The following is a 24,309-nucleotide window of genomic DNA, read 5'->3' as shown; positions in this document are numbered from 1 at the left end:
TGACCGAAAAACGCTAAGCAGCCGTGACCACCAGCCGGTGCAAAGCGGTTTTAACAGGTCTGAGAGAAATGACCCAAAATTATGATTGGTAAACAGTTGACAGCTGAACTATTTTCAGTAGTATACTGTTCCACCTCGCTACAATATTTCTAATTAATGCATTCAAACTAGAATGTTTTAATTTTTTGACCAATTTCGTAAAAAACTGCGATAAACTGCGATGTTGGACCCAAATGTTCGCCAAAAATAACAATATTTGTACCATAAAAATGAAAGTAGTGACACAATTTAGTTCTTAATGCCAAAATTAGTGCTTTATGTCAAACAACAAATTTACGTGATTTATATTTTTTTTTTGCCGCTAGACCTATCGAAATCACACCTTGTGATATCGAATCGCGATAGGCCTGGGAAAGAGGGGGTATAGGCCTATCGGCCGCTCCGCGCTCTGCTCATCTTTCCTCTTCTCTCCCAGAAACATTGTGATGCAATTTAATTTTGTTGTTTTCAGGCCTAAAAGTGAAAGTTTCCACTGATAACAGAGGCGAAGTGAAACTCCGCCCAGTCCCCTAGACCACTGGAGTTCCATAGCCGGAGTTAATCGATTGGGTCACCACCAAAAGCAGCAGCAGCAACAGCAGCAGCATCAACAGAACTTGACCCATTCCAAAGGGCGCATTCCGCACATGGGGCGCAGGGTCAAAGCCGCGCCAGAAAGACCGAAACCAAAAGACACTGATAGCGCCAGCCGATGAGCGGGCATCGCGGAGTGGGCGCAGAGGTCTAACCTCAAAGCACGACGAGCACGCATCATCGACGCACCCAGAGATTGCCGTTTTCCATTCCCATTCCCAGCGGAACGGACTCTCAGGATTCACCAAGGAGTTCCCCTCGCCGCAGGATGCAACGCCTCATGCCGGCCTCCTGGACCAGTGGCGGCAGCCTGCTGCCCTTCCGCGTTTCCACCACCACAAAGGTGGGTACCAAACTGAGAGTACTCCTAAGAAGGTTGTCCTACAACCTTTTGGCAGTTCAAAGACAGTATAGATACATTAAACTGCTTACTAATTAGCGTGATCCCTTTAACAGGTCGTCCTCTTCTCGCTGACGGCCGGCGTAGCTCTGATGAGCGTCCTCTCACGCTTCCTGCGGCGCCGCAAGCCACCGCGTCCGCCTCGAAGGGCCAGGAAGTACACGGGCCGGAGGAACCGTAACAGCATGCGCAGCCCCAACGACCTCATCTCGATAGCCGGGTCCAAGGCCTCGGCGAGATCGGGCAGTCCGGTGGGCTCCACACTGGCCTACTCGGACCGCCTGTCCATGGCCTCCGGTTCGATTGGCGTCGGCGTCTTGGGCGTACAGAATGCCGCGCCTGGCGGTGGCAGCGGCGGCGGCGGCACCGGTTCGGTGGTCACCCAACTGACGGCCCAACAGCTGGGCATGATGGGCATGGAGGCGCTGGACACGGTGATCAATTTCTGGGAGGATGCCCTGGCGGCACACTACTCGCCCGGCGGCCTGCCCGCCCTGATGACCACGGCGGAGGACTCGGAGTTCTGCCGCGAGATCCAGAACCTGCTGGAGATGGCCTACACACTGCAGGAGCAGAGTGAATTGCTCTTCCTGGACCAGCGCTCGGTGCTGTTCCGCGAGGAGCACTCCATTGACGAGGCCGAGGAGGAAGTGGACGACGATCGGCGATCCCGCAAGTCCGGCAGTGTCCTCAGTCGAGCCGGTTCCGATCCCAACTTTGATTCGGCGGAAAGCTTTGCCTCCGCCTTGGACCAGGTGGCGGATTTGCGGGAATTCGACGGCTTCATCGAGACCTCGTACGAGGAGTATCCGCTCTTCCAGACGGCGCTCAAGCATCACGATGAGTACACGGTGCCGTGTCGCACTATTCGGGCGGAGCTGATGCACTGCAGCACCGACACCGAGTATCTGGCCAAGCTGCACTGCGTTCGGTTGGCCTTTCAGTTCCTGTTCAAGGATCCGGCGGTGGGCCAATGGATCTGCGATGCCGGCCGTCAGATCCTAACCGATCTGCTTTGCCTGGGCGACAAGGACACCAAGGAGTTCCTCGTCGGCTACGAGGACATGGTCAACTATCTGCACGACAGCAGCAATTGGCCGTGCATCCAAATGGAGCTGGAGCAGCGCAATGTCAAGGCGATGACCTTCTACGACATCTGTCTGGACTTTATCATCCTGGATTCGTTCAAGGACCTTGATGCGCCGCCGGCCAGCGTCACGGCAGTGGTGCAAAACCGCTGGCTGTCCAACGGATTCAAAGAGACGGTGAGTATGAAACTCCCAAGAAGTCAATACAGATTTACTCATGCCTCGTTTGGTTTGTTTGCATTCCAGGCTCTCACCACGGCCGTGTGGTCGGTGCTGAAGGCGAAGAAGCGCATGCTCAAGTTTCCCAACGGATTCATGTCGCACTTCTATGTGATATCCGAGCAGATATCGCCGCTGATGGCATGGGGCTTCTTCGGACCCAACGAGAACCTGCGCGACATCTGCCACTACTTCAGGGAGCAGCTGCTCGCCTTCCTGGGCGACATCTTCAGCTTCCAGAAGAGCCGCTTCACCACCATCGAGGAGTTCTCGCAGGATGTCCTGCAGCACATGCAGACGCGTGTCAACAACATTGGCGTCAAATTTAGCCAGTAGTGTTTGGCATTCACTTCAGCCTTTCAACCAACCATACTTCTTGGACTTTAACTTTTAACTTTTTACAAACCCGATTGGTTCGGTAGTTTCCCTAAGAAAAGCTCCACACAAGTTGACTAATTTTAAAGCCTCATGCATTCAGCCACACGACACCAAACAAATCCACGCACCGTCATTGTATGATTAAGCTGCATTTAAGTCGCCAAAAAAAAAAAAAAAAAATACAACATTTGTAAAATAAAACTGTTTACCGCCCGTTCCGAGCAAAAATCCAGCTGCGATGCCTCCGATTGCGTGGAAGAAGTCGGCCTTGGTAACCGACACGTCGCATACCCTTTACTATATGAGTTCAGTGATTTATACCACATACGCTGACATTACCACGCACAAGAGAAAGTACTTAAGTCAGAAATTAAACATGGATCAGTTATATATTTTCGTCACTAAAACCCCTGAAAGCAATTATTAATATTTTGTTATAATTATTCATTATTCACAATAAAAATTTGTGGAAGTTGAAAATATACATAGCTTTATGTTAATCTTTATGATCAATTTATTACTTTTTTTAAAAAACGAACAATTTAAACAATTTAAGATATTAAATAAGTACTACATGATATAAAAATCGGATATACTGTGAACGAAGAAATCCAAACATTGTTGAATTATTTGAAATACGTTTTTTTTTTTTTACCAAACTAACGACCAATCGTTCCTTTGGATGATGATCCCGAATTTCAAATATTATCCCCCTATATGAGAATGTTTTTTGTAAACTAATTCTGAATTATGTGAAATATAGTGATCAGATAATGGCAAACCGAAGTAACTCTCGTTATGTAGGGTATTGGGCGAAAAGTGAAGTTGAGACACCAGACGGTAGACTCAGTCGAAGCCGGACGCTTTCAGTGACAAGATGTGCAAGGAACTGGGTCTCTGTTGTGGTCTCCTATCACTCGGCGCCTTCGTGAGTTCCTGCCCAGCTGCATTTGCCTGCCAAACCGATCCAATCCACGTTTTCCACACACACACACACACACACACACACACAGATCTCCTGCTTTGTGGTCCTGCACATGCTGAACAAGATCATCCACATCCACTTGGACACAGCCATGCATCTGAGCATCCCGTTGGAGGCCAATGATGTTGAGGTATTCGGCTCGGGATGTCAAAACACGCTGATCGTAAACAATCTGGATGCACCGCATCTCAGCTGGCTGGAGCTCTTCTACATGCGCTGGACGGTGGTGTTCACGCTGATCTACTCCTTCACTGCCACGCTCCTCAATCGGGCCAAATACCTGGGCGACTTTCAGATTAACCTGGCCACCTCCAATGCGGTAATAAACGTAGATTGGGATTCGGTGTTCGTATATAAGATGATCTACTCTTTTCACCAGATGATACTGATGGGCTCGCTGCTGTCGGTGGTGCTACTATTGGCCACTGTTGACCTCCATCATCGTGAGCACTTTATGAAGCTGTGGTGCAACGACTTCATTATCTACCATCTGTACTACATCGCAATCACCACCGCAGTGTCGGTGGTTTTCTTCATCACCCACTCCTGCCAGAAGCACCTGAGTGGACAAACTGTATAAAACTCCCAGGGGAATCTTAGCAATGCAAAGATGTTGGCCAACTCTATATTGAATCCTCCAGCATTTGTAAAACATCTTTACTAGGGAAGCAGCAGCACCACTACCACTGCATCGTTTACAACCAGTAAAAAGAGTAAGCCAATTCAAAAATTAATCATTCACCATTATGCGAGTGAATGAATATAATTAACCAGATAAGGCAAAGTAAAAAAAAAAAAATTCAACCAAATTATCTTTAGGCTCAGATAGGGCTAACTGCATTAGGATATATGTAAGTAGAACCGCTGCATCGTTTACAGCCAGCCTCAAAACACTAAGCAATGCGTTTTGTTAAATTACAGGGACTATATTTACTCAAATAAACAAAATCCATGGGTGGCACCATTTATTTCAAATATTTATGTTTAAATTCCCTTGGAAGAACGATGATGGGTAAAAATGAAGCCCAATAATAATAATGCGCATACGTTTTATGTAATTTGATTTTTATTCAAACAATTTGCTTTTATTTGGTTGGTTGGTTTGTTTTCTCATTTTTGTTTGTTTGTCGTTTATTTGAGTGTTGACTGCAGTTCAGGAAAGGCATTTTCACGTTCCTCGAATTTTACTGTTGCTTAGCTTATTTCGTGTGATTTGGAAACTAGGGTCTAAGCGTTAAACTAAATACATACATCAAATCAGTTGTTGTCGTTTATGTTTTGTGTGGTGGTGGTGGTGGTGGTGGTGGCCCTTTTGTTAAATATGAACAACCAAATGTTTTTCACGAAACGTTCAATATGAGAAATCGCCAGTTTAAGATGGCCCAAGACTAGCTTTTTCAAAAACCTAGAGCTTCGCAATAACTCTGGTATATAATTTATTGCTTCAGATGTGAAAGATGCAGCAAACAATCTCAAAACTAAAGTATACCTTCCTCTTCAGCTTTATCTTCCTCTTCGCTCCTCTCTTCTCCATATATATATATATATAAATATATATATATATATATTTAATGTATAAATCTAACTTTTAGTTTTTTTCTTGCTTTCAACTTATGCACTTAGAACTAGTTTCAGGGATTAGGGGGAACTATAAATCTTAGTGGATATAAGTTAGCCAGCTAGTTGGTAATTGATTTATCATACGGTAGTTTTAATTATTCCGATTCTCGCCTTATTATAGACTTTTGTAGACTCTCCCACCGAATTACCATGGATTGTGGTGGATTGGGGGCTAGCACGTTTTGGTAAGGTAATTTCATCTTGCTTTTCGTATTGGATGCGAGACCTTTAAGGTCCGCCTCTGGCCTGACTCGATCTCCGCTGGCGAAAACTTCTCTCTGTTTTCTTAGGATCTAATAAATAAATGTTTCTTGGTTTTGTTTTCCATGTTTTGTTTTGTTTTGTTTTGTTGTTTTTTTTTTTTAGATATTTTCTGTTTGATTTAATATTTATTTATCCGTTTTGTTCTCTGCTTAATGCAAAGCTTGCTCGCCAGCTCTATCAGTTATTTATTTATTATTTTGTATATAATTAATTGTTGGTATAATGCAGTCTTTACGGCAAAACAAAAACAGAATTATGCTATTTGATTTCTTAATTTGTTTTTTTTCTTAGTTATCATCGATACTTGCATCATTTCATTGTTCTCCTTTAAATACATAATAATCAAAAATATATCTGTATACTATATTAATATTTAGTTTTGCTTTTTTAAAGTTCATGAAACCAAATACACTTATTTAGGCCTTTCGATCTGTCTGTTTGTTGATGGTTGTTGTTGTTGTTGTTGTTTAAACAAAAATCGGGTGAAAGTACTAGGTTCAATTGAAGTAATTTACAATCGTGATTAACAGATTACTTCCCGCATTTAAATGGATTTTCATTCGTTCTTTGTAATTTCCGAAGGCAGTTACACGTGAAGACTTTACTCTATTGTTGGTTTCTTGCTTTTGTTTGTTTTGTGATTTGTTAACAACTATTTTATGTACATTTAGATTGCTATATGCATTTTGGCTTACAATTTAGTATTCCGTTTCTCAACTAACTTAGGACTAAGCTTAGTGGCTAGTTAATTTTGCAATTGTAACACGTTCGGGTCTGTTTCGACCTATCCACATTCGCATACACAAAAAATACATTTCGGCTCCGATCTGGTCAATATCCTTCTCCTTCTCTTTATCTTTCTCTTTCACTATACCTAAACCTATCTCTTTCCTTTCCGCGCTAGTTATTTGTTCCCTAAAGGCATTTTCATTTCTCGATTTCGTTTATGCAAATCAAAAATACATTTTTTAAAGAAATGTTTAAATTATTAAAGAAAAACATTGATATTTCTTACATTTTGTTTTTTTAAGATATTTTGATTATGCATAAGTTGAACGATATGAAAGTTTGTTCTATGTCAAGCACAAAAGAAATTGAAAGTTGATGTAAAGAACGAGGCAATTCACGTTTAATTGGAAAACATCAATTTTGGGTTTATATATGTACAAAGTTCGGGCTCTGGTCTGGAAGTACTATTTCAATGATTGTACAATTGGCTATCGTATCTCTTTTTTCCTATTTATGGGTGAAGGCACGCCAAAACATCTAGAGAGTTTATTTTATGTTTAACGTGAGTATTTTCTTTTTAAATTTTTACCTCTTTTACAACAAAAACATTATATTATTGCTTATGATTCGGATTTACTTTCTGATTTTAACAACACAGGAACAAGTTTGTAAATCTACGCTTAAGTTGCTTCCACTTTCGTTTCTTTAAAATAATGCGAAATAAAAATAAAAACACACTACTACATACGAATATATATGATAATAGTTTCTAAGTGTTGCATAAACCTAATTCCCGAATTCACTATTGTTTTTACCTACGTCAATGTATGCTTAATTCGACGAGTTTATGCATAACCCAAAAACTACTATCATAAACTAAAAATATTTACTTGCTGAAGTTTTAATTTGTTATTATTGGTTTAATATTGACCAGATATTGGTTGTGTGTGTATTATAATATAATTATAATTGTATTGAAATGTGGTTTTGTTTTGTTTCTTTTGTTTCTTTTGCTTCACACGAAGCGCTTATAGCATATAAAACTTAGATCGAAAACAAAAAAAATTGGATGAAGATACATGAAAAGTTAATTAGTTGTTTGTTTATCAGTTAATTAGTGTAATTATTCTAGTGTTTTCTCTTGTCTCTTCTTCCTGTTTTTGCTTGAGAATTTTGGTTTGTTTCGGAAGAACTTGGTCTGAATTTAAGTTCAAACAATAAAGTAAGCGTGCGATCCAAACTGCTTGACTGCCAACTGCTTGCTCGCCTCGCACTGCTTGCTTTTGATAAGTCGTATGTGTGCGGATCCATTATAATGCGATCCATTTAGGTTTACAGTATTTGTTTAGGCGGTGGTCTTGCTCACATAAATTACCTATTTTAACAAAAAAAAAAAATAATAATAATAATAATAAAAAACTCAACGCAATCCACAGGTTTTGGTTACATACGTAAGACGCTGGCATACGTATTTCATAACGCGTATTTTGCTGTCAGTTTTAAGTCTACACTTAAATTTACGTTGTGGTAAGCTCTGTGTGTTTACCATATGGATGTTTTTGAGGTTGCAGGGGATATTTCGGGGTCGAAATAATTTATATGCTATATGCTTTTTTGTTTCTGCGTGCTTATTTAAGTTATAGTCGTTTAAACGTAAATCTGCAAGGAGAAAGTCAAAAAAAATATGGATATTAGTAGGAAGCCATTATCTTAAAAGTAATTTTAAATTCTTAAAAGGATAGGGCATTAATTACTGCTCTAAATCATTTGTAAAATCAAATTTTTAAAACTAGATAACAGCAATTTTAAAATGAATTTAATTTCTTTTGATGGAATCAAGTAATAGTTTAATACTTTAAAAGATTTAATATATAAAATAACCGTATTTTTCATTTATAAAGTTTTTTTGATGAAAATGAATCGATAAAAATGTATGTAAAGAATGCCCAATGCTTTTTAAACGACATAAAAGCCGAAATTTAAAGGCCAAAATTCGGAATACGAAAACTTAAAAATGTAAACGCTTAAAATATGTATTTGACTCACCTTATAAGTTAAATATTTGGCTCTTCGTTTTGTTGTTGATTTTGTTTTTGTTGGTGTTGCTGGATGGGGAATTTTAGTTTCGCTTTGGATTCATGTTGTTTGATTGCTCTTCCATCTCAATTTTTTTTGTTTTCGGACCAGCGTCTTGTTCTTCCTCGAGTTCGTTTAAATGCGGCGAACACAAACAAATGTGTGATGAAAAATGGCTTAAACGAACGAACAAACGAATTGGGTGAAAAGCTCTCTGGGCTTTGTGTTTGTGTGTGTTTCAATTCGTTTCAATTCGATTCGTTTAGTTTTCTGTGTTTTGTTGTTTGTTTTGTGTGGCACGTTGTTTGTTTGTTTCATCGTGCGTGCGTGTGTGTGTGTGTGTTTCCATCCATCTCTTATTTAAGTTTTAAATGTTTTGGCATGGCCAGCGCTAGTAGCTTAATACTGGAGCAGGTCCAACTCGTTCCTGTCCTCCTCCTCGATCAAGTCGTCCACCTGGAAATCGCTGGGCGAGAAGCTGGTCTGGCGCATCATCTTCTGTTGTTGTTGTAGTTGTTGCTGCTGCTGTTGCTGCTGCTGCTGATGTTGCAGATGCTGCTGCTGGTGCTGGTGCAGGAAGCCACTGGTGGGTGCAATACGTGTGCCCGGCTTGAGCACCATGCCCGTTGGCACCTTGGCCCCGCGCATACGGGCATTGGCCAGAGCGGCCGTCTTGAGAGGATTACGCAGGTATGCCGACTGGTTGCTGCCCAACGACGATGAGGCAACATTGAAGGCGACTGAGGCTGATGCTGATGCTGAGACTGAGGCTGATGATGATGACGAGGTGGTGGCAGCAGTGCCCGAGGCATTATTAACGCTGCCCGTAGTGCCGGGATCATTGTAACGCGGACGCTTGTTCTGCAGCTTGGTGGCCCAGCATTCGGTGGCCCGGCGACGAGCATTGGCACAGATATTATCCCCCGAGGATTTGGCGGCTGCTGCCGAGGTGGAGGCGGAGGCTACCTTCTCACCCTGGAAGGGTATGTGACGACGCTCCACCTGCGTACGCTGCATCATCTGGTGGTAGCTCTCCAACTGCTTAAGGCGCTCCGTGCTATCAATAGTGGTGGACATGATGCCCGAGGTGGCCGGCGTATTGTCACCCGGCAGCGGCTTCGTGTGCGCCGCCGTTGTATTAATAAAGATATTATCCTGGGCGGCCACCTTGTTCTCGGAGACGACCTGGCTCTCCAGCTCGTTGGGATCGGCGCCACCGGTTTGCTGTCGTTGCTTTTGGCGCAAATGCTGCAGCTCCTCCGGCGAACGCTGCTTGCGGAACTCGAAGACCAGCGGATAAATGTGCTGGATGGCCGACTCCACATGGCTTACGCTGGCCGCTGATGGTCATTAAAAACCGTAATTAGAAATGGATCGAGGGGAGATGATGTATACACCCACTCACCTGTGACGGTTACGCTACCGGTGGAGAAGATCTTGAGGGTGGCCTTTGGATCGGGATCACGCATCTTGTAGGTCACACCGGGATGCAATTCCGGCTCGTAGCTGGCATTCTCGCGATGACGCTCCGAGAAGTTGACAATCTTGATGGCCCACGGCATGCTGCAGGTGCCCAGCACATTGACAATCCGGAAGTTCTGGAAGCGAGTGGGAAACCCAAGCTTGCCCAGGCATCTGGCATAGCGACGAGCCGCAACTTTGGCCTAAAAGATGAAACATATTGTCAATTAAAGCGTCGGCTTACAGAAAGATATATACGAATATAAACCATACCATTGACTCGGAGGTGGCACCCGTACAGGTGATCCTGCCCGACGACCAAATCGAGGCCGTGGTGTAGGGATGGCGCAGCTTCATGGTCACCATTCCGTTCTCGCGACGATACTCCACATTCGAGCCCTGGAGGGCAATATCACGTAGCTTCAAATGGCAGCCCACGCTGAAGGAGCAGACCACATTGTTGATCACAATGTCCAGCTCGGGCTCATCGTCGGAGGCGTTGCCCTCCGCCGAGTTGGTGGTCAGTGCCAGTGGCTGATCCTGTGGTGCACTGCGTTTGCTCTTCTCCTCGTCGTCCTCGTCCTCGTCCTTGTCCGAATCACCATCCCCATCTCCATCTCCATCTCCATCTCCATCCCCATCACCATCCACCTCCATCTCGTCCTCCTCGTCGTCGTCGTCGTCGTCCTGGATCACAGTTCCCGGCTGCATGTCCTCCTCCTCCAAGAGCTCCGTTTTGGCCTGCAGCGAACAATTGCCATTGGCGGCAATGGTGGACAGCACCGTGGCCCTGTCGCTGTTGCTGCTGCTGCTGCTGGTGAGGAACAGACCCTTGTTGCCATTGGCCAGCACAATGGTGTCGCCGTTGACCAGTTTTCGCTGCAGACTGGGTCCGCCGGCCGTTTGCACTTTGCTGAATTGCGAAAAGTAACGAACGGTGCCGGCGGCAGATGAGGTGCCGCCGACCATTGTTGTTGTGCCGCCGCCGCCACCGCCGCCACCGCCGATGCCGCCGATGCCGCCGCCTATCAATGATCCGCTGAGCTTACCCGTGGCCGCCACCATGCCAGCCGTCGCCTGACGATTGGCCATGAAGGTGGAGGAGGGCGTCAGGTAGACACGTGGCGCATTGGCCAGCACCGCCGAGGAGACGACACCGCCCGTGGCCGCCACACCCACTCCGGATCCGCTGCTGGCCGCCTTAAGGCCGCCGTTCAAGTTGGCCACCGGTATGCTGACCATTTCGTTTTGCATCGGCTCGCACTTGTCCCGCTTCTCTTGAATCCAGCAAAGAAGATCGAGTTTCCTGCACTTAACTTTGCTGCGCTCCTCCCAGCAATATGGCGATTTTCTTTTGCGTGCAGTTCGTTGTAAGGCAGTAGCAGTAGTAATATCTGAACCCAATGATATACCCGAATCTGATTCAGACTCTGATGGGGTATCGTTCTCTTTCAAAATTGGAGCTCTCTCCTTCTTCTGGTAGTCAGAAGGTGTGGAATCGTTAGCTTCCTCAGAATCTGCACCTTGATCTCCGTCCGCGTGAGAAGTTGAAGTCTGGTCTTCGTCGTTGTCTTCTCCGCCGCCCTTAGGATTTTGGCGTTGCTCTACGTTGCTTTCCTCAGAGCTAGAAGGTTCGCGTTTATCGTCTGGATCGGAATCCGAGTCAGTATCGGTATCGGTATCTGTGTGACGATCTTCTGGAGAAAAAGGCTCCTGTTCTTCTTCCTCAGAATCTTCGTCCTCGGTATCTTGTTCTGATTCCACAACTCGCTCAGTTTCTAAAGGTGGTTCTAGGGAATTATAATAATTATCGTCTAGTTGATCATGCTCCTCTTCTTCAGCTTCTGAAAAACAAGGCTGTCTTTCCTCCTCTGAATCTTCGTCCGCAGTATCTTCTTCTGATTCCACAACTTTCCTAGATTCTAAAGGCGCTTTTGGGGATTTATAATTATCGTCTACTTGAGCAGGCTCCTCTTCTTCGGATTCTGAGAAAAAATTTAAATTTTCTGAGTGCTGTCTGTCTAAAAGATCTACTGAAACATCAGGGTTTGGTTCCTCTTCCTCGTTGTCTGATGGTGGCTCGAATTTGACAGTAGAAGCTTCACTATCAGATTCAAATTCATGTGATTCTTCAAAGCGGCCCGATGCGATATATTCCCTGATTTCAATTACTTGCCGATTGGTTAAGTGTGGGTATCCATATGTTGAATGATCAGATTCTGAGTCACTAGCTTGATTGGTGGGCCAATTCCTGAGCGCTCGCTCTTCTTGGTTCCAATCCCGGTTTGAATCTTCAGCTGATTGTTCAGATTCTGAGTCACTTTGCGATTCGACTCCTTGCCATGGGCGTGGTGTTATAGTATACTCCTTTTTTTTAGACTTCCTGGGGCCTCGCCCTTCTTCGTTCAAATCACGGTTTGAATTTTCAGCTGATTGTTCAGATTCTGAGTCACTTTGCGATTCGACTCCTTGCCATGGGCGTGGTGTTATAGTATACTCCTTTTTTTTAGACTTCCTGGGGCCTCGCTCTTCTTCGTTTAAATCACGGTTTGAATCTTCAGCTGATTGTTCAGATTCTGAGTCACTTTGCGATTCGACTCCTTGCCATGGGCGCGGTGTTATAGTATACTCCTTTTTTTTAGACTTCCTGGGGCCTCGCTCTTCTTCGTTCAAATCGCGGTTTGAATCTTCAGCTGATTGGTCAGATTCTCCGTCACTTTGTTTTTCGGAATCTGAATATAAGGATGCACGGTCTAAATCTTTGGATGTTGATGTTGATGTTGATGGTTCAGCTTCCGATCCACTTTCTTCGTCAATTTCCGACAAGAACTCTTGGATTTTATCCTTCTCCTTGTTCTGTGAATTTTCGGTTTCACAGTTTGAATCTTCAGATGATTGTACAGCTAGAGATGTTGATTGTTCAGCTATAGATCCCTGCAATAACGATCCTGTGCGAATGTCATCGTCTTCCTTATTATCATTCTCTTCCTCTTCTTTGGATTCTGGAGACTTGATTTCACTGTCCGAATCTTCAGGTGCTGGTGCTGATCCTTCAGGATTTGGGGAATGATTCTCCTTTTCTGGTTCTTCGCCAGATAATTCAGGTGTTTGTACTTGAGAATTGAGAGGTGGATCTGCGACTGATTCTTTAACAGATTCTACGGTTTTTTCAGCAGAAGATTCGTTGTTTCCTTCTTCTAAGAAAGGAGTCGAAGAAAGAGGTGAATCTGCGCCCGATTCTTCTCTTCCTGCAGAAGATTGGTTGTTTACTTCTTCTAGGAAAGAAGCCGAATCTTCAGGTGCTGGTGCTGATCCTTCAGGATTTGGGGAATGATTCTCCTTTTCTGGTTCTTCGCCAGATAATTCAGGTGTTTGTACTTGAGAATTGAGAGGTGGATCTGCGACTGATTCTTTAACAGATTCTACGGTTTTTTCAGCAGAAGATTCGTTGTTTCCTTCTTCTAAGAAAGGAGCCGAAGAAGGAGGTGAATCTGCGCCTGATTCTTCTTTTCCTGCAGAAGATTCGTTGTTTACGTCTTCTAAGAAAGCAGCCGAATCTTCAGGTGCTGGTGCTAATCCTTCAGGAATTGGGAAATGCTTCTCCTTTTCCGGTTCTTTGCCAGATAATTCAGGTGTTTGTTCTGCAACTGATTCTTGAACAGAGTCTACAGCTCTTTCTGCAGAAGATTCGTTGTTTACTTCTTCTGAGAAAGGAGCCCTCTCAACGTCTTCTTCGTCCTTTCTGCCGCTGTGTGTATGGTTTTTTTTTTAGATTAGTTATAGCCCAGGCCGTCTACTATCTACGATGTATACATATATGGTCTTTAGTATTTAAGCCTACTTACAAACTCCCCATCGCTAGGTTCCTTTCTTCGTCTTCTCTTGCTTTTACCATATAAACTTAGTACTAACTTGTTTTGTTGTTGTATATAAGGCTAAATGTGATTTTTTGCTTGGTGTTCTTTTACAAATTCTTCGCTTTGTTCTGTGTTTGTGTGGGTGTTTGTTTGTATGCTTACTCTTAAGGCCAAAAATACTTCGATCTGTGTGAATTTTAATTAGAATATTAGTGTTTGCAGTGTTGTTGTTGTATGTTTCCTTATGCTAACTACTCTGTGTTATGATTATTTCTAGTCTTCCGTTCTTTTCTCCTTGTTTTGTATTTGCGGATTTGTTTGTTATGTTGTTCCTTTGTAGCAGTCTGAAAGTAGAATCGAAATAGATAATTGGTAAGTGGAAATGACGGAAATTGGGAAAAAGGAAAAAATTTAATGTGTCAGCTGCAAATGGAATCCATAATTCCGAATACATTAGACTACTTGCCTCCGTTTGCGGGCTAATGATGATTTCACTGAAATAAAACCCCTATATCCAAATTAATCCAATCATCCATCGACCACTTCACTCGCCCCGGAAAAACTCCAGCAATACGCAGTCAATATCGCTGTCGTACCAGTGGAGATGTAACTCTGAATGGCCACTACTAAATTTTTATTAAAAAGAAGATTTATTTTCAAGTCTACTCGGTTGCCTCTCAAAAATGGTTTGACTCGGCTTAAAGTAAAATGAAAAGGTTCCCCTGTTAACAGAAAAAATAATTATTCCCTGTCAGCTTGATATTGAGTGATTTAGCGAAGGAATTGTTTTCTAATAGCCACGATTTTCATAAAAAAAAACTCTGTCCATCCTTTGAAATTATACATTTAGAACCGTGTTCATTTTTGGATTTAGGTAAGCTTGTTTTAAATGTTATTTTGAGTCAGGATCTTGTTAAGAGGGCATTCTTGCCTATTAGCCTAAATTTTAGACATTTTTTCAAGACAAAAAATAAGGCCATTTTTATATACATTTTTTTATCCGTTTATTGAAATTTTGAGAATAAAAATATATATAAATATGTAAATAATATATCAAAATAAAATTATTTCTAGACTAAAAGGACCTCCTTGTCATGAAAATGCGACTATATCAAATTTTAGCCGAGGACACTTTTGTCGCCTGGCCCTGTTAACAAAAGTGGCACTTAACAGTGGGTAAGCAGACATTCGTTTAGGAACGCCGAAGTACGCTGACCTTAACATAGATTTTAGTAGGCTAAAATAAAGGATGGGCGGAGGAGGGTAACAAAAAGGAACAAAAAAAAGGTGTTTGGTGTACATTAATAAGTAAGTATGTATGTATGTCCATTATTTCTGGGTCAAGGACGCGCTCGGAAAAGTGGAACAATCTGTCAATTGAGCGCAACGTCGCTACAGCAAAATAAATTAAAAGAAAAACAACAACAGCGGTGACGAAATGTATAGAAGCAACAAGAAAATCAAACAACAACAATAGTTATGCACCATCATCGAATTTGCTGGCTAGCAAATGCAACACTGCGCTATTTTCGGAGCAAAGTGCAAATGAAAATTGTTATTGTAAATTAGCAGCAAATTGCCATAAATTACAATAGAAAGCGTTGATGAGAGCGGAAATATGTACAAATTGTATGTATGCACATATGTACACTTGTATGTTTGTATTTCACAAATATAAAAATCTATTTCCACATAACTCTGGCGACCCAATTTTCTGTGGAATATAATCTACAGTGAAACTCCCATTAAAACATTATTGTAATTCTTAAGCAGTGAATCAATAAACATCAGAGAGTTATTTATTACTAATGTACTTTGGTTTACATTATCCAATTATCCAATTATGTTCTAAAATTAAACATTTGAAAAAAGATGTTGGTAGAACAAGTGCAGTGAATTTAGTGAATTAATAGATGCTTGGGATTATCCAGTTAAAGTTTGCTCCAATTCTTGTTTCTTTATTGGGAGAGTCACGACCCCTTTTATATATTGTGAATCATTTACAAACAACAAAACAACATATGTATGTATGTATGTTCATACATACTTCAAAACAACATTTTCTTTTTACTCTCATTAAATTCATTAAATAGCGCATGAAAACAAACAACGAAATTTTGTTCGTTCTTTGTTATTTTTTATCACTTAAACAATAATTACTGTTGACATGTTTATATTATGTCAAATTGGCTAAAAACTTGTAACTAGTGTTAATATACACAAACGTAAGCCGTTGTTTCCGGTTCAATTTAGACCTCATTTCTCCAACTAAACTATTGTTTTCTGTTTAGTTTCACAAATATGTAGCGAACATTTTTCGATATTAACCGTTTGGCCTGAATGCACCTTATGAAAAGGGATCACGGGATTTGGCGTACCTGTTAACCGTTAGATACATGTACATAAGTGGTTTTTACTGGCCATTTTTTAATTTGGTTAAATATTTTTTTTGCAAAGGATCAAGATATTGAATTATTTCGCGTTGCTGCAAGCCGTTATTTACTGTAAATAGTAATCAGCAAACGTAACGAAACAAAACAAAACAAAAACGAATTGAAACGTCACTTGCACAAACACAATTGATGCGTGCGCGCGTGCGTGCGTGTGTGTGCGCACTCACATGACGTAGACATTTGACAGTTTGTTTTGCTTTTTTTGACAGTTATCGCTATCTCGCGCTCTTTGCGCTCTTTTTCTAGCTTATGCTCTCTCTCACGTCGACTATTTTTAACAGCTCGGCAACAGAGGCGACACAACAACAAAGAGGGTCAAAAATAGGAAGCAATAAAAGCGAAAACCAATGCACAATAGATGCAAATGCCGCTCATTGCTTGAATTTCAATAAAGAAAGAAAAGTAGCAGACAGCAGGGAATGCGAAAAATGTACCAAAATATTTATTCGAAATCAAATTTAAACACAAACACAAATGCATACATATGTATGCACAAAGATTCAAGCACACTCGCGAAAATAAACCGAGAGAAATGAAAAATTTAAATTTACGCAAAATGTATCCCTAGATATACGAAAAAACAAACAAAAAGTGGTAAAATTTCAGTTCATTAACCCAAAACGAAAATGAAAACGAGAACAACAGAGTGCAATGTGTGAAAAGGGAGGAAGAGGGGGAAAGGAGAGGTAGATAAAACAAAAGGCATTATACTAATAATAATAACCAACGACACAAAAACAGTGAGCACACGGCAAACAGAAACAAAATAAAGTGAACTGCAAAATTCAGGTTCAAGGTTAAGCGACAATTCACAATTGTCAATTCGCAATTCGCAATTGACGGGCGCCATATTGGGTGGATTTTTGTATTTCTTCTTATGATTATAAAAATCTATGATTTTTCGAGACGGCTGCTTGCTTCAGTAAATGCTCTCAAAATGTGTGGTATATTAGTTTTAACTCATTGATTTGCAACGTTTTTTTTGGAAATGATGTAAATATAAGTTTATGGGTTATAATATCCGAGTCTTGACTGTACCCACGTGATATATATTCATTTTATTTTTTTATAATGGGATTAAAAGCCGATTGGAAACTCAGTGTGCCTATTCGTTTATCCACGTTTTTTGCGTTATCTAGCATAGAAAATTTGAAACTGTCTCGAAATGACTACGAAGACATTTTCCCACGATTCGTATTGAATAGTTCCCCTATTTAACGCCCCCTTTCCGCCCACAAATTTTGCAGCACTCAAATTTCACTGAAACTCGATTCATTTTACAGTCGAGATTATTATTTTGTGGAAGGGTTTCGAAATGTGAGCTACGTGTCTGACAAGAGGAATCATAAACTACAATAAAATATGCAAACGCAAACATATGTACATACAACAATATACATATAAATGGGGACATTTATTTATTATACGTACATACATATGTATATATGTAAATACATATTTATTTCCGTGCCATATTTAATGTTTGATACACATCAGTAAAAGAAACCAAAACGGGTAGTGCTTCGTTTATCTGTACATTTATTTTGTACGCTACAAACAGAATTTAACTTAACTCGAGTGTAAAAAAAATTGTGCTTGTTTTCTACTAAATAAAAACTGATTTGGTAGTAATTATAAATTCAGTTAAATTTATAAACTAAACATTTAAAGATCATAGTTAAGAAAAAATTAGTATTGGGAAATTCTTAATAAAACTCTGCTAGTCTGGGATTCTGATTAATAAAGTTTGTAGTTCTTTACTGAAATACATTTTCTATCAAAATCGTCATAGCCGTTTTTCTTATGTTCAATTGTAACACATAAAACGGTGCATTTTCAACGTGACCGCGTATCATAATCACAAACACAATTACCATCCGGCGGATATAACAAGTGCAGTCACACATCCGCGCAACATGTACATGTACATACGCTTACGTTCGTTTTCATGCCCCAATGGCGAGCCAAGGAGACAGCGCGAGGGGGGATGAGACGAGAGGTGTGGCAGCACATGTTTCGCTCCCTCTCCAGTAAATTCTTGCAGCGGTAGGTGAATCACGTTAAAAACAACAATTCCATTTCACCATCACTGCAAGCGACAGCTTATCTTTATAGTAGCATTTGCAGTGTTTTTGGTGCGTAGTAACAGTGATGTACATCATTTTAGATATGTTCTACATATACATATGTATGTAGATATGGAAAAAAAAAACAATCCGAAAAAGGCAATTTTAACTATTTTCTAAAAATTTAAGCAATTAGTCAAGGCGGAACGCAAACCCTTTTTTTTAATTTAGGATAATCAGAACAGTATAAAACAAATTTGAATTAATTAAGCGATTTTATTGGAACGAGTTAACACTCAGCTGAAACGGTTAAAGTGACCCAAATTCGCTGTTACAATGACTAAGCCAAAAAAAGAGTAAGCAAATAAGCGCCAATCGACGAAAAATGACCCTGTTCAATAAACATGACCAAAAAAGGCAGACAGCTAATTTTTTTTTTTAAGTGTGCAAGATTTTGTACATAGAATATTTATTGATTTAATACAACACTTGATACACATTTTTATGACATCTTGGATGTAACAAAGCGATGGAAAATGAGAAAAGCATGTGTCAGCAGCAAACATGCAAAAATCGAAGGATATATTTAAAAAGGGACAAGGACGCAATTGTTAAATGCTGACTTCAGTAAAGTGCACAATTCGTTAGTTAAAAAATAAATCGCGAAATACAAAGTTCATAATAATGAACAGTTTGATTGAAGTCAATATTTAATCAAAGAGAAAATGCAGCTTACAGTAGATGTAAGCCAAAGTGAAAATGTGATTCACTAAACTTTTATAAGCGCTTGTTAAACGTACAGATTTAAGAGTTAGTCACGGTTTTTAAAGTGACCTCATCGATAAGGATAATTCATATGCAGAAAATTCCAGACTTTTAAGCCAGATGTTTTGCAAATTGGGAAAATTTCGGAATAGATGTTTAAATCATGAATTGTTTTCTTAGATTATTCAACTTTAATAAACAATAATATTATTAGGTTAACAACAAAAATCAGAAGAAAGATTTTCGATTAATCAAATTCGGGGGCTAAAAATTGTACGTTCTTCACATGTATTTTACAAGCGAATTTCAAACGAAAATATTTCAGTCTCACCCCTGGATTCCCCTATTGTTGAAACATATGGACTTTCAGACTTATCTGTAATAATTTTCGCACTGCTAATTTAGCAGTCACGTTTCCCAATTACAGCATCTATTTTAACCAGGCTCTTTTGGTGCACATGGTAACCAAATAAGTCATGCAAGAAAAACCAGTTAGAGAAATCGAGAAGAGAGGGGCTGAGTTTTGTAGAGAGACGACCGGCTTTTGGGCTTCGTCATCGAAATCGTTGCCAATTCTTCGCATTACTCAGAGAAAAACTTTTGCACGTGTTGTCGAGTGGTTAACAGTTGCGATTAACATTGCCGCCTTAACGTGACCAGTTAACATTCGCGATTAACATTACACTTGACATTGGCATAATCGATAAGGAATGATCGTTTAGCTTACTCACCTCTTTAAAGTCCTTAATTATTTGAATGGTTACTTCTTATTTTCTTGGTTGAAGATGCTGGAAATCTCGACCGGAGAGCCTGTAACGAAAAAATGAGGCAAACAACGTTAGTGAATTTGGTAGTAAAAAGAAAATCACAAAAAAAATAATGCAAAGCAAACAGCTGGTCAAAGACAAAGGAAAGAAGCGAAACAGAAAAATAGGCAGGAAAGAAAAATCTGCCCAGGTGTGCTGAAGATACAAATTAACATTTGCATGTGTGTACTACCTGCAAGTGCAGCTGCGGTCAAGGTTCTAGCATTACTTATTTTAAATCGACAAAAAATACCAAAAATGTTGTTTGACCGACTGACCACACTTACAACTGTTCAAATAATATGACTCATTTTCTCGTCTTCAATAAAACCATTTAAAACATTAATTAAGTTTTACATAATATAGAGAAAAGGGGATATTTATCAATTATATTGCAAAGTGAAAATTTCTTTTTTTTAAGAGTATCCTTTCTGTTCAGTTTGTTCAAGCAACTACTATCGATTTTGTTTGGGAATCGCTTCAGAACAGGTTTGCACCAGAGGCCTGTTGAGCTATTATTGCGGCCGCTGCTGTTTTTGTATCTGAAATCCAGAGGGGAGCTACAAAATGGGTTGACAAATGCCTGGGACAGAGAAATATCCAAAGACCCGGAGAGCGGAAATGCTGCGTGCACGAGAAATCAACGAGCTCTACAAAAATCCCATTAACAAGATAGAAAAACAAACACCCCAGGCGCTTACACAGCCACATAATATATGCATGTACTTTTGTATGCTTAACTGCATGAATACATAATTTGTTCAGTGCACTCAGTCGACAATGTGTGACTCAATATATACTAATAATTCCAAGAGAGTATGTGCCTGTGATGAGAAATCCACGACATGCTCCACATTGCATGCCATTGAATATCCACAGCAATTCAGGCATATACCAGTGAATATAGGGACAAAGTAATAGTAATGGCATTAAATATAAATATAAAAGACAACCCCAAAAATTTGGTCACCGTCGTCTCGGCCTCAAGTCAATGAACTGGTATATCTTCGCCAACCCTCTCCCTTTTTTAACCACTCCTTTTGAAAAAAGGAATACGCCGAGAAGAAGGCGAAGTAACGAAAATAAGTCGATGACATGTCCTCCACAAAAAGAAACGAAGAAACTATAGTACGCAGACAGAGACAGCTGTCGATTTGTTATGATTAACCGTTATTTGTTGGGGGAAAGAAGAGAAGAGAGTAACTTCAAGGCCCCCAGACAAGGGCAATGTATTTAGGCTAGTATACACTCACTTTTGGTAGCTACGTTTTTGTAAGATGGTATAGTATTCGGGATAATCTTTTTTCATTCGGGGCTTACTTAAATATATTATTTTAATGCATAAGGCCTTAAAAAAAGAATTATTATTATTATTAATTTAATTACCCAATTCTTGAAATTCTCCTCTAAAAGAATAGGGGTTTTAACATCATTCGGGCACGCCGAAAGCAGGATAATGAAATCAATACACCCACCCAACGCAAAAGTTCAAGCGGCCCAAGGGAAAAGTTCGTTGCGTTTGTTGAGGGATTTGTGGGGGCAGGGGGATTATGGTCAGGCGAGACAGGATAAAAAGTCAGACGGAAATTAGCTTTTATCGCTGACCTTGGGGCTGTTCGTTGTTCATGGTGTACATATAAAAAAGCGAAGTATATCTAGGTATGTATGTATGTATTAAAAAATATGTACATACATACATATGTACATATGTATGTTTTCATTTGCGTTTAATGTGGCATTGCTGTTGGCAGAAACCATGTGTTAATTGATTGCGTTTTGGCTTAAACTGCTAACTCGCTGTTACCACAATGCGTGTATTCGTTTACCAACACAACAGAAATAAAGTAACGAGCTCCTTGGCAATGAGTTTCCCCATTAAACAGTTTTATAGAAAAGTAGGTTTATTAATTCAATTATAATTTTCGAAATACAAATTAATATTATACGATGTTTAGATAAATACAAATTTCAACTGTCGATGATTTATAAAAAAAAGGAGCCTCCTTGCAAATTTATTTTTGTTACACTCGATTTCATACATATGTACATATCAGTTAAGAGCATACTTTTTTTTGTAGTGTTATTATGCTTTTTTCCACTCAGCTGACGTCAAAAAATAACAAAAGTTAAGAAAATTTAATCGGTTTTCCATGGGTGTGTACGCACATCTCTTCGAAAGGGGGTCGGCACTTCATAAAACGCTATGACACACTTATTTTTCTCTCTGTCGAAAAATGTTGTTCTCTTTGTGTTCTGTTTTGAAAGAAGACGCCACAAAGAAAGCGACCAAAATGAAGGCGCAAAAAAATGAACAGTTATGCGGAGGAAAGTAAAAGTCGAAATCAATGAATTTATATTGTTTGTTTTGGAATGTACATATGTATGTATGTGAAATGGGTAAAAACTCATTGAGAAGAAAATAACCGGCAAGGGGCAAAAGCAAGGTTGTGTTTGTACAGTAAAAACCCCCTTTAATAAGTTTTTGATTTAATAATAAAAAATTAATATGGAAATATATAATTTCGTAACTTATAACTTTATTATTTAAGAATGGCATAAAAATCGTTTTTTATTTATAAATTTAAAATGTTGGAAACTAGTAGTTAATAAACATGCAAAATTTTAATAAGGCTACACAATAAATTCAATAGTTCTTACAGCCCATTCTCATAGTTTAAGTGTTCACTGTATCTGCCATTTTGATTTTGACTTTTTCTTTTTAAGCTTCATTTTCGTAGTTGACTTAAATCTCTCACAGCAAACCATCTCCCATCTCGTTTGCACGCAGCAAAAAAGTTGGATTTACCGTTGCGTATTTTATTTTTAATTTTTATTTTGGTTTTGCTGCCGATTTAAATTGCCCACAAAAAATAAGCAACAATAACAACTGGTTGATGATGACGAGTAACAACAAACGCGACAAAAAAATACCAAAATGAGTCGCTCTCACAGTTAAAAAGACAAAGAGAGAAAAAAAGAATCCAACTATTCGAGCCAAAATAAACAAATGCTTCAATATCAACTATCTGGCAAAAAATTTGCTGGTGGCTTATCGCCTTATCACAAACGCTTTAAAGCACATTCTTTTCCCACGTTACCCCATGGTACAACAAATTAAATGTAAACTACTAAATAAATATTTGTAGTTAAGATGAAAAGAAAATCTAATAATGATTCCTTTGATACTATTAACTTGCTACTGATAAATCGTTACCACATTTTAAATGCTCCATTTAAAAGGAATATTTACTTTTAATGTAATCACCGTCAATTATTATCTGTTTATGGTAGGTTTTCTGGGTAGGGAACAAAAGCAAAAGCACAACTAGCTCATTTAAATGACGTCACGCTTGTTGTTTTAATGTAAAAATGACAGGCACTTGAAATAATTTTTTATATACATTTGTGCCGGCGGTTTTCTGAAGACTGACAGCGAACTGGGTCAATATCTTAATTAATTTTAATAGGCTTAATTTAAAGACAAAGGAAGCGAGCACTAACAAAGTTACATCAATCATTTGCGTATTGCAATCGGGTGGAAAAATAAGGGGAAGCCATGTTTTCTGTTCTACTTTTTGAAAAATGCGACCTCATACAAAGAAAAACAATAGCGGAAATATATACATATGTATGTATGTATGTTTGAATGTATATAAGTATCCAGCAAGGCTTCAGAACAGAATGTTTGGGAAAATTATACAAATTATTACGGATTATCACAAAAATGCTTTGGCATTTAGCAAAACACTTTTTTAATATCCTAGGATTATACCCGAAACATTATAGGAATCGAATCATCATTTTTTCAGACTGTAATTTTCATTTTTACTCTTGGCTATTAGGGATTAATAAAACTATAAGCAGATACTTCCAAACTCACATCCATATATGCACAGAAGTATTTACATATGTCTATATATACATATGTACATATATATACCATCAGAATCAGAATTTAGCGATAACAACAAAATGCAGGCACATCTGATTTATGCGGAAAGAGTCGGTAAAAGGGAGAGCGCGATCAAGCCGGAAGTAACGTTTTAAAGACGAGTGTGTGTAGCGTAACAGATGCATTTAACAGTAACAACAACACCGATCGTTGACAGGTAGGGCTTATGTGCTTATGTATCAAAGGGAGTGCGAGCGAAACCGACTAACGGGAGAGAGGGATAGGGGCAGCAGAACTGCAAACTGCGATTTATTTAGGGTTGTGTGCCTGTGTAAGTGCGCTCATAGCGCGCGTATGTTTGTATGTGTGCCAGTCTGACCTCATTGGCAAACTAAAAAAAAATTAATAAAGAATAGCATGAAAAAGTGTGGAATACGGCAGAGCAAACGAAGGCGGAAAAAGAAGCCGCACCTAAAAAACATCTATTACATCACTAGGAAAATTGACACAAGCATTAGACACATTTACATACGGACAAAAAATTTACAAATGTGTCCGTGAGTGAGCATGTTAAAACGGAAGCAAATTGAGCATTGAAAAATACACTCATTTTGACC

The 24,309-nt window shown here is 39.8% G+C and overlaps 4 protein-coding genes across 4 annotated transcripts; 2 read left to right on the top strand and 2 right to left on the bottom strand.

Annotated features, from left to right (window-relative positions):
- The first annotated feature begins 403 nt into the window (after positions 1 to 403).
- Positions 404 to 3,504, top strand: LOC108136452 (mitoguardin). Its single transcript, XM_017257634.2, has 3 exons — positions 404 to 976; positions 1,090 to 2,298; positions 2,368 to 3,504. Exons 1-3 carry the CDS (start codon positions 902 to 904, stop codon positions 2,674 to 2,676), a joined length of 1,593 nt encoding a protein of 530 aa, XP_017113123.1. The 5' UTR covers positions 404 to 901; the 3' UTR covers positions 2,677 to 3,504.
- A 70-nt stretch (positions 3,505 to 3,574) lies between these two features.
- Positions 3,575 to 4,772, top strand: LOC108136453. The gene is made up of 3 exons (XM_017257635.2): positions 3,575 to 3,646; positions 3,732 to 4,022; positions 4,083 to 4,772. The coding sequence occupies exons 1-3, from the start codon at positions 3,596 to 3,598 to the stop codon at positions 4,281 to 4,283; spliced, it is 543 nt and encodes a 180-aa protein (XP_017113124.1). The 5' UTR covers positions 3,575 to 3,595; the 3' UTR covers positions 4,284 to 4,772.
- A 535-nt stretch (positions 4,773 to 5,307) lies between these two features.
- Positions 5,308 to 13,617, bottom strand: LOC108136450 (ankyrin repeat and KH domain-containing protein mask). Its single transcript, XM_017257629.2, has 5 exons — positions 10,127 to 13,617; positions 9,798 to 10,056; positions 8,363 to 9,732; positions 7,768 to 7,975; positions 5,308 to 7,691 (listed from the first exon to the last, which is right to left on the bottom strand). Exons 1-3 carry the CDS (start codon positions 11,105 to 11,107, stop codon positions 8,792 to 8,794), a joined length of 2,181 nt encoding a protein of 726 aa, XP_017113118.1. The 5' UTR covers positions 11,108 to 13,617; the 3' UTR covers positions 5,308 to 7,691; positions 7,768 to 7,975; positions 8,363 to 8,791.
- On the bottom strand, positions 11,166 to 12,816 carry LOC108136375 (clumping factor B-like). Its single transcript, XM_041709002.1, has 4 exons — positions 12,798 to 12,816; positions 12,604 to 12,738; positions 11,283 to 11,838; positions 11,166 to 11,247 (listed from the first exon to the last, which is right to left on the bottom strand). Exons 1-4 carry the CDS (start codon positions 12,814 to 12,816, stop codon positions 11,166 to 11,168), a joined length of 792 nt encoding a protein of 263 aa, XP_041564936.1.
- Positions 13,618 to 24,309: the final 10,692 nt, after the last annotated feature.

The sequence above is a fragment of the Drosophila elegans genome, unplaced genomic scaffold (assembly GCF_018152505.1).
Source record: "Drosophila elegans isolate 14027-0461.03 unplaced genomic scaffold, ASM1815250v1 contig_149, whole genome shotgun sequence".
Lineage (NCBI taxonomy): Eukaryota > Metazoa > Arthropoda > Insecta > Diptera > Drosophilidae > Drosophila > Drosophila elegans.
The sequence above is the reverse complement of the archived record's forward strand: the minus strand, read 5'-3'. Positions and strand labels throughout refer to the sequence as shown.

Bases quoted from the DNA above. Each gene is read 5' to 3' on its own strand.
- LOC108136452 (XM_017257634.2), top strand. From the start codon at position 902: ATGCAACGCCTCATGCCGGCCTCCTGGACCAGTGGCGGCAGCCTGCTG. The intron at 977-1,089 runs GTGGGTACCAAA...TCCCTTTAACAG, and splicing joins GCGTTTCCACCACCACAAAG to GTCGTCCTCTTCTCGCTGAC. The intron at 2,299-2,367 runs GTGAGTATGAAA...TTTGCATTCCAG, and splicing joins CCAACGGATTCAAAGAGACG to GCTCTCACCACGGCCGTGTG.
- LOC108136453 (XM_017257635.2), top strand. From the start codon at position 3,596: ATGTGCAAGGAACTGGGTCTCTGTTGTGGTCTCCTATCACTCGGCGCC. The intron at 3,647-3,731 runs GTGAGTTCCTGC...ACACACACACAG, and splicing joins TCCTATCACTCGGCGCCTTC to ATCTCCTGCTTTGTGGTCCT. The intron at 4,023-4,082 runs GTAATAAACGTA...TCTTTTCACCAG, and splicing joins ACCTGGCCACCTCCAATGCG to ATGATACTGATGGGCTCGCT.
- LOC108136450 (XM_017257629.2), bottom strand. From the start codon at position 11,107: ATGCAAAACGAAATGGTCAGCATACCGGTGGCCAACTTGAACGGCGGC. The intron at 10,057-10,126 runs GTATGGTTTATA...TTCATCTTTTAG, and splicing joins GTGCCACCTCCGAGTCAATG to GCCAAAGTTGCGGCTCGTCG. The intron at 9,733-9,797 runs GTGAGTGGGTGT...AATGACCATCAG, and splicing joins CGGTAGCGTAACCGTCACAG to CGGCCAGCGTAAGCCATGTG.
- LOC108136375 (XM_041709002.1), bottom strand. The intron at 11,839-12,603 runs GTGCATCCTTAT...ATTTTTTCTCAG, and splicing joins AACATCCAAAGATTTAGACC to AATCCGAAGAAGAGGAGCCT. The intron at 11,248-11,282 runs GTCTGAATCAGA...CATTGGGTTCAG, and splicing joins GAGAACGATACCCCATCAGA to ATATTACTACTGCTACTGCC.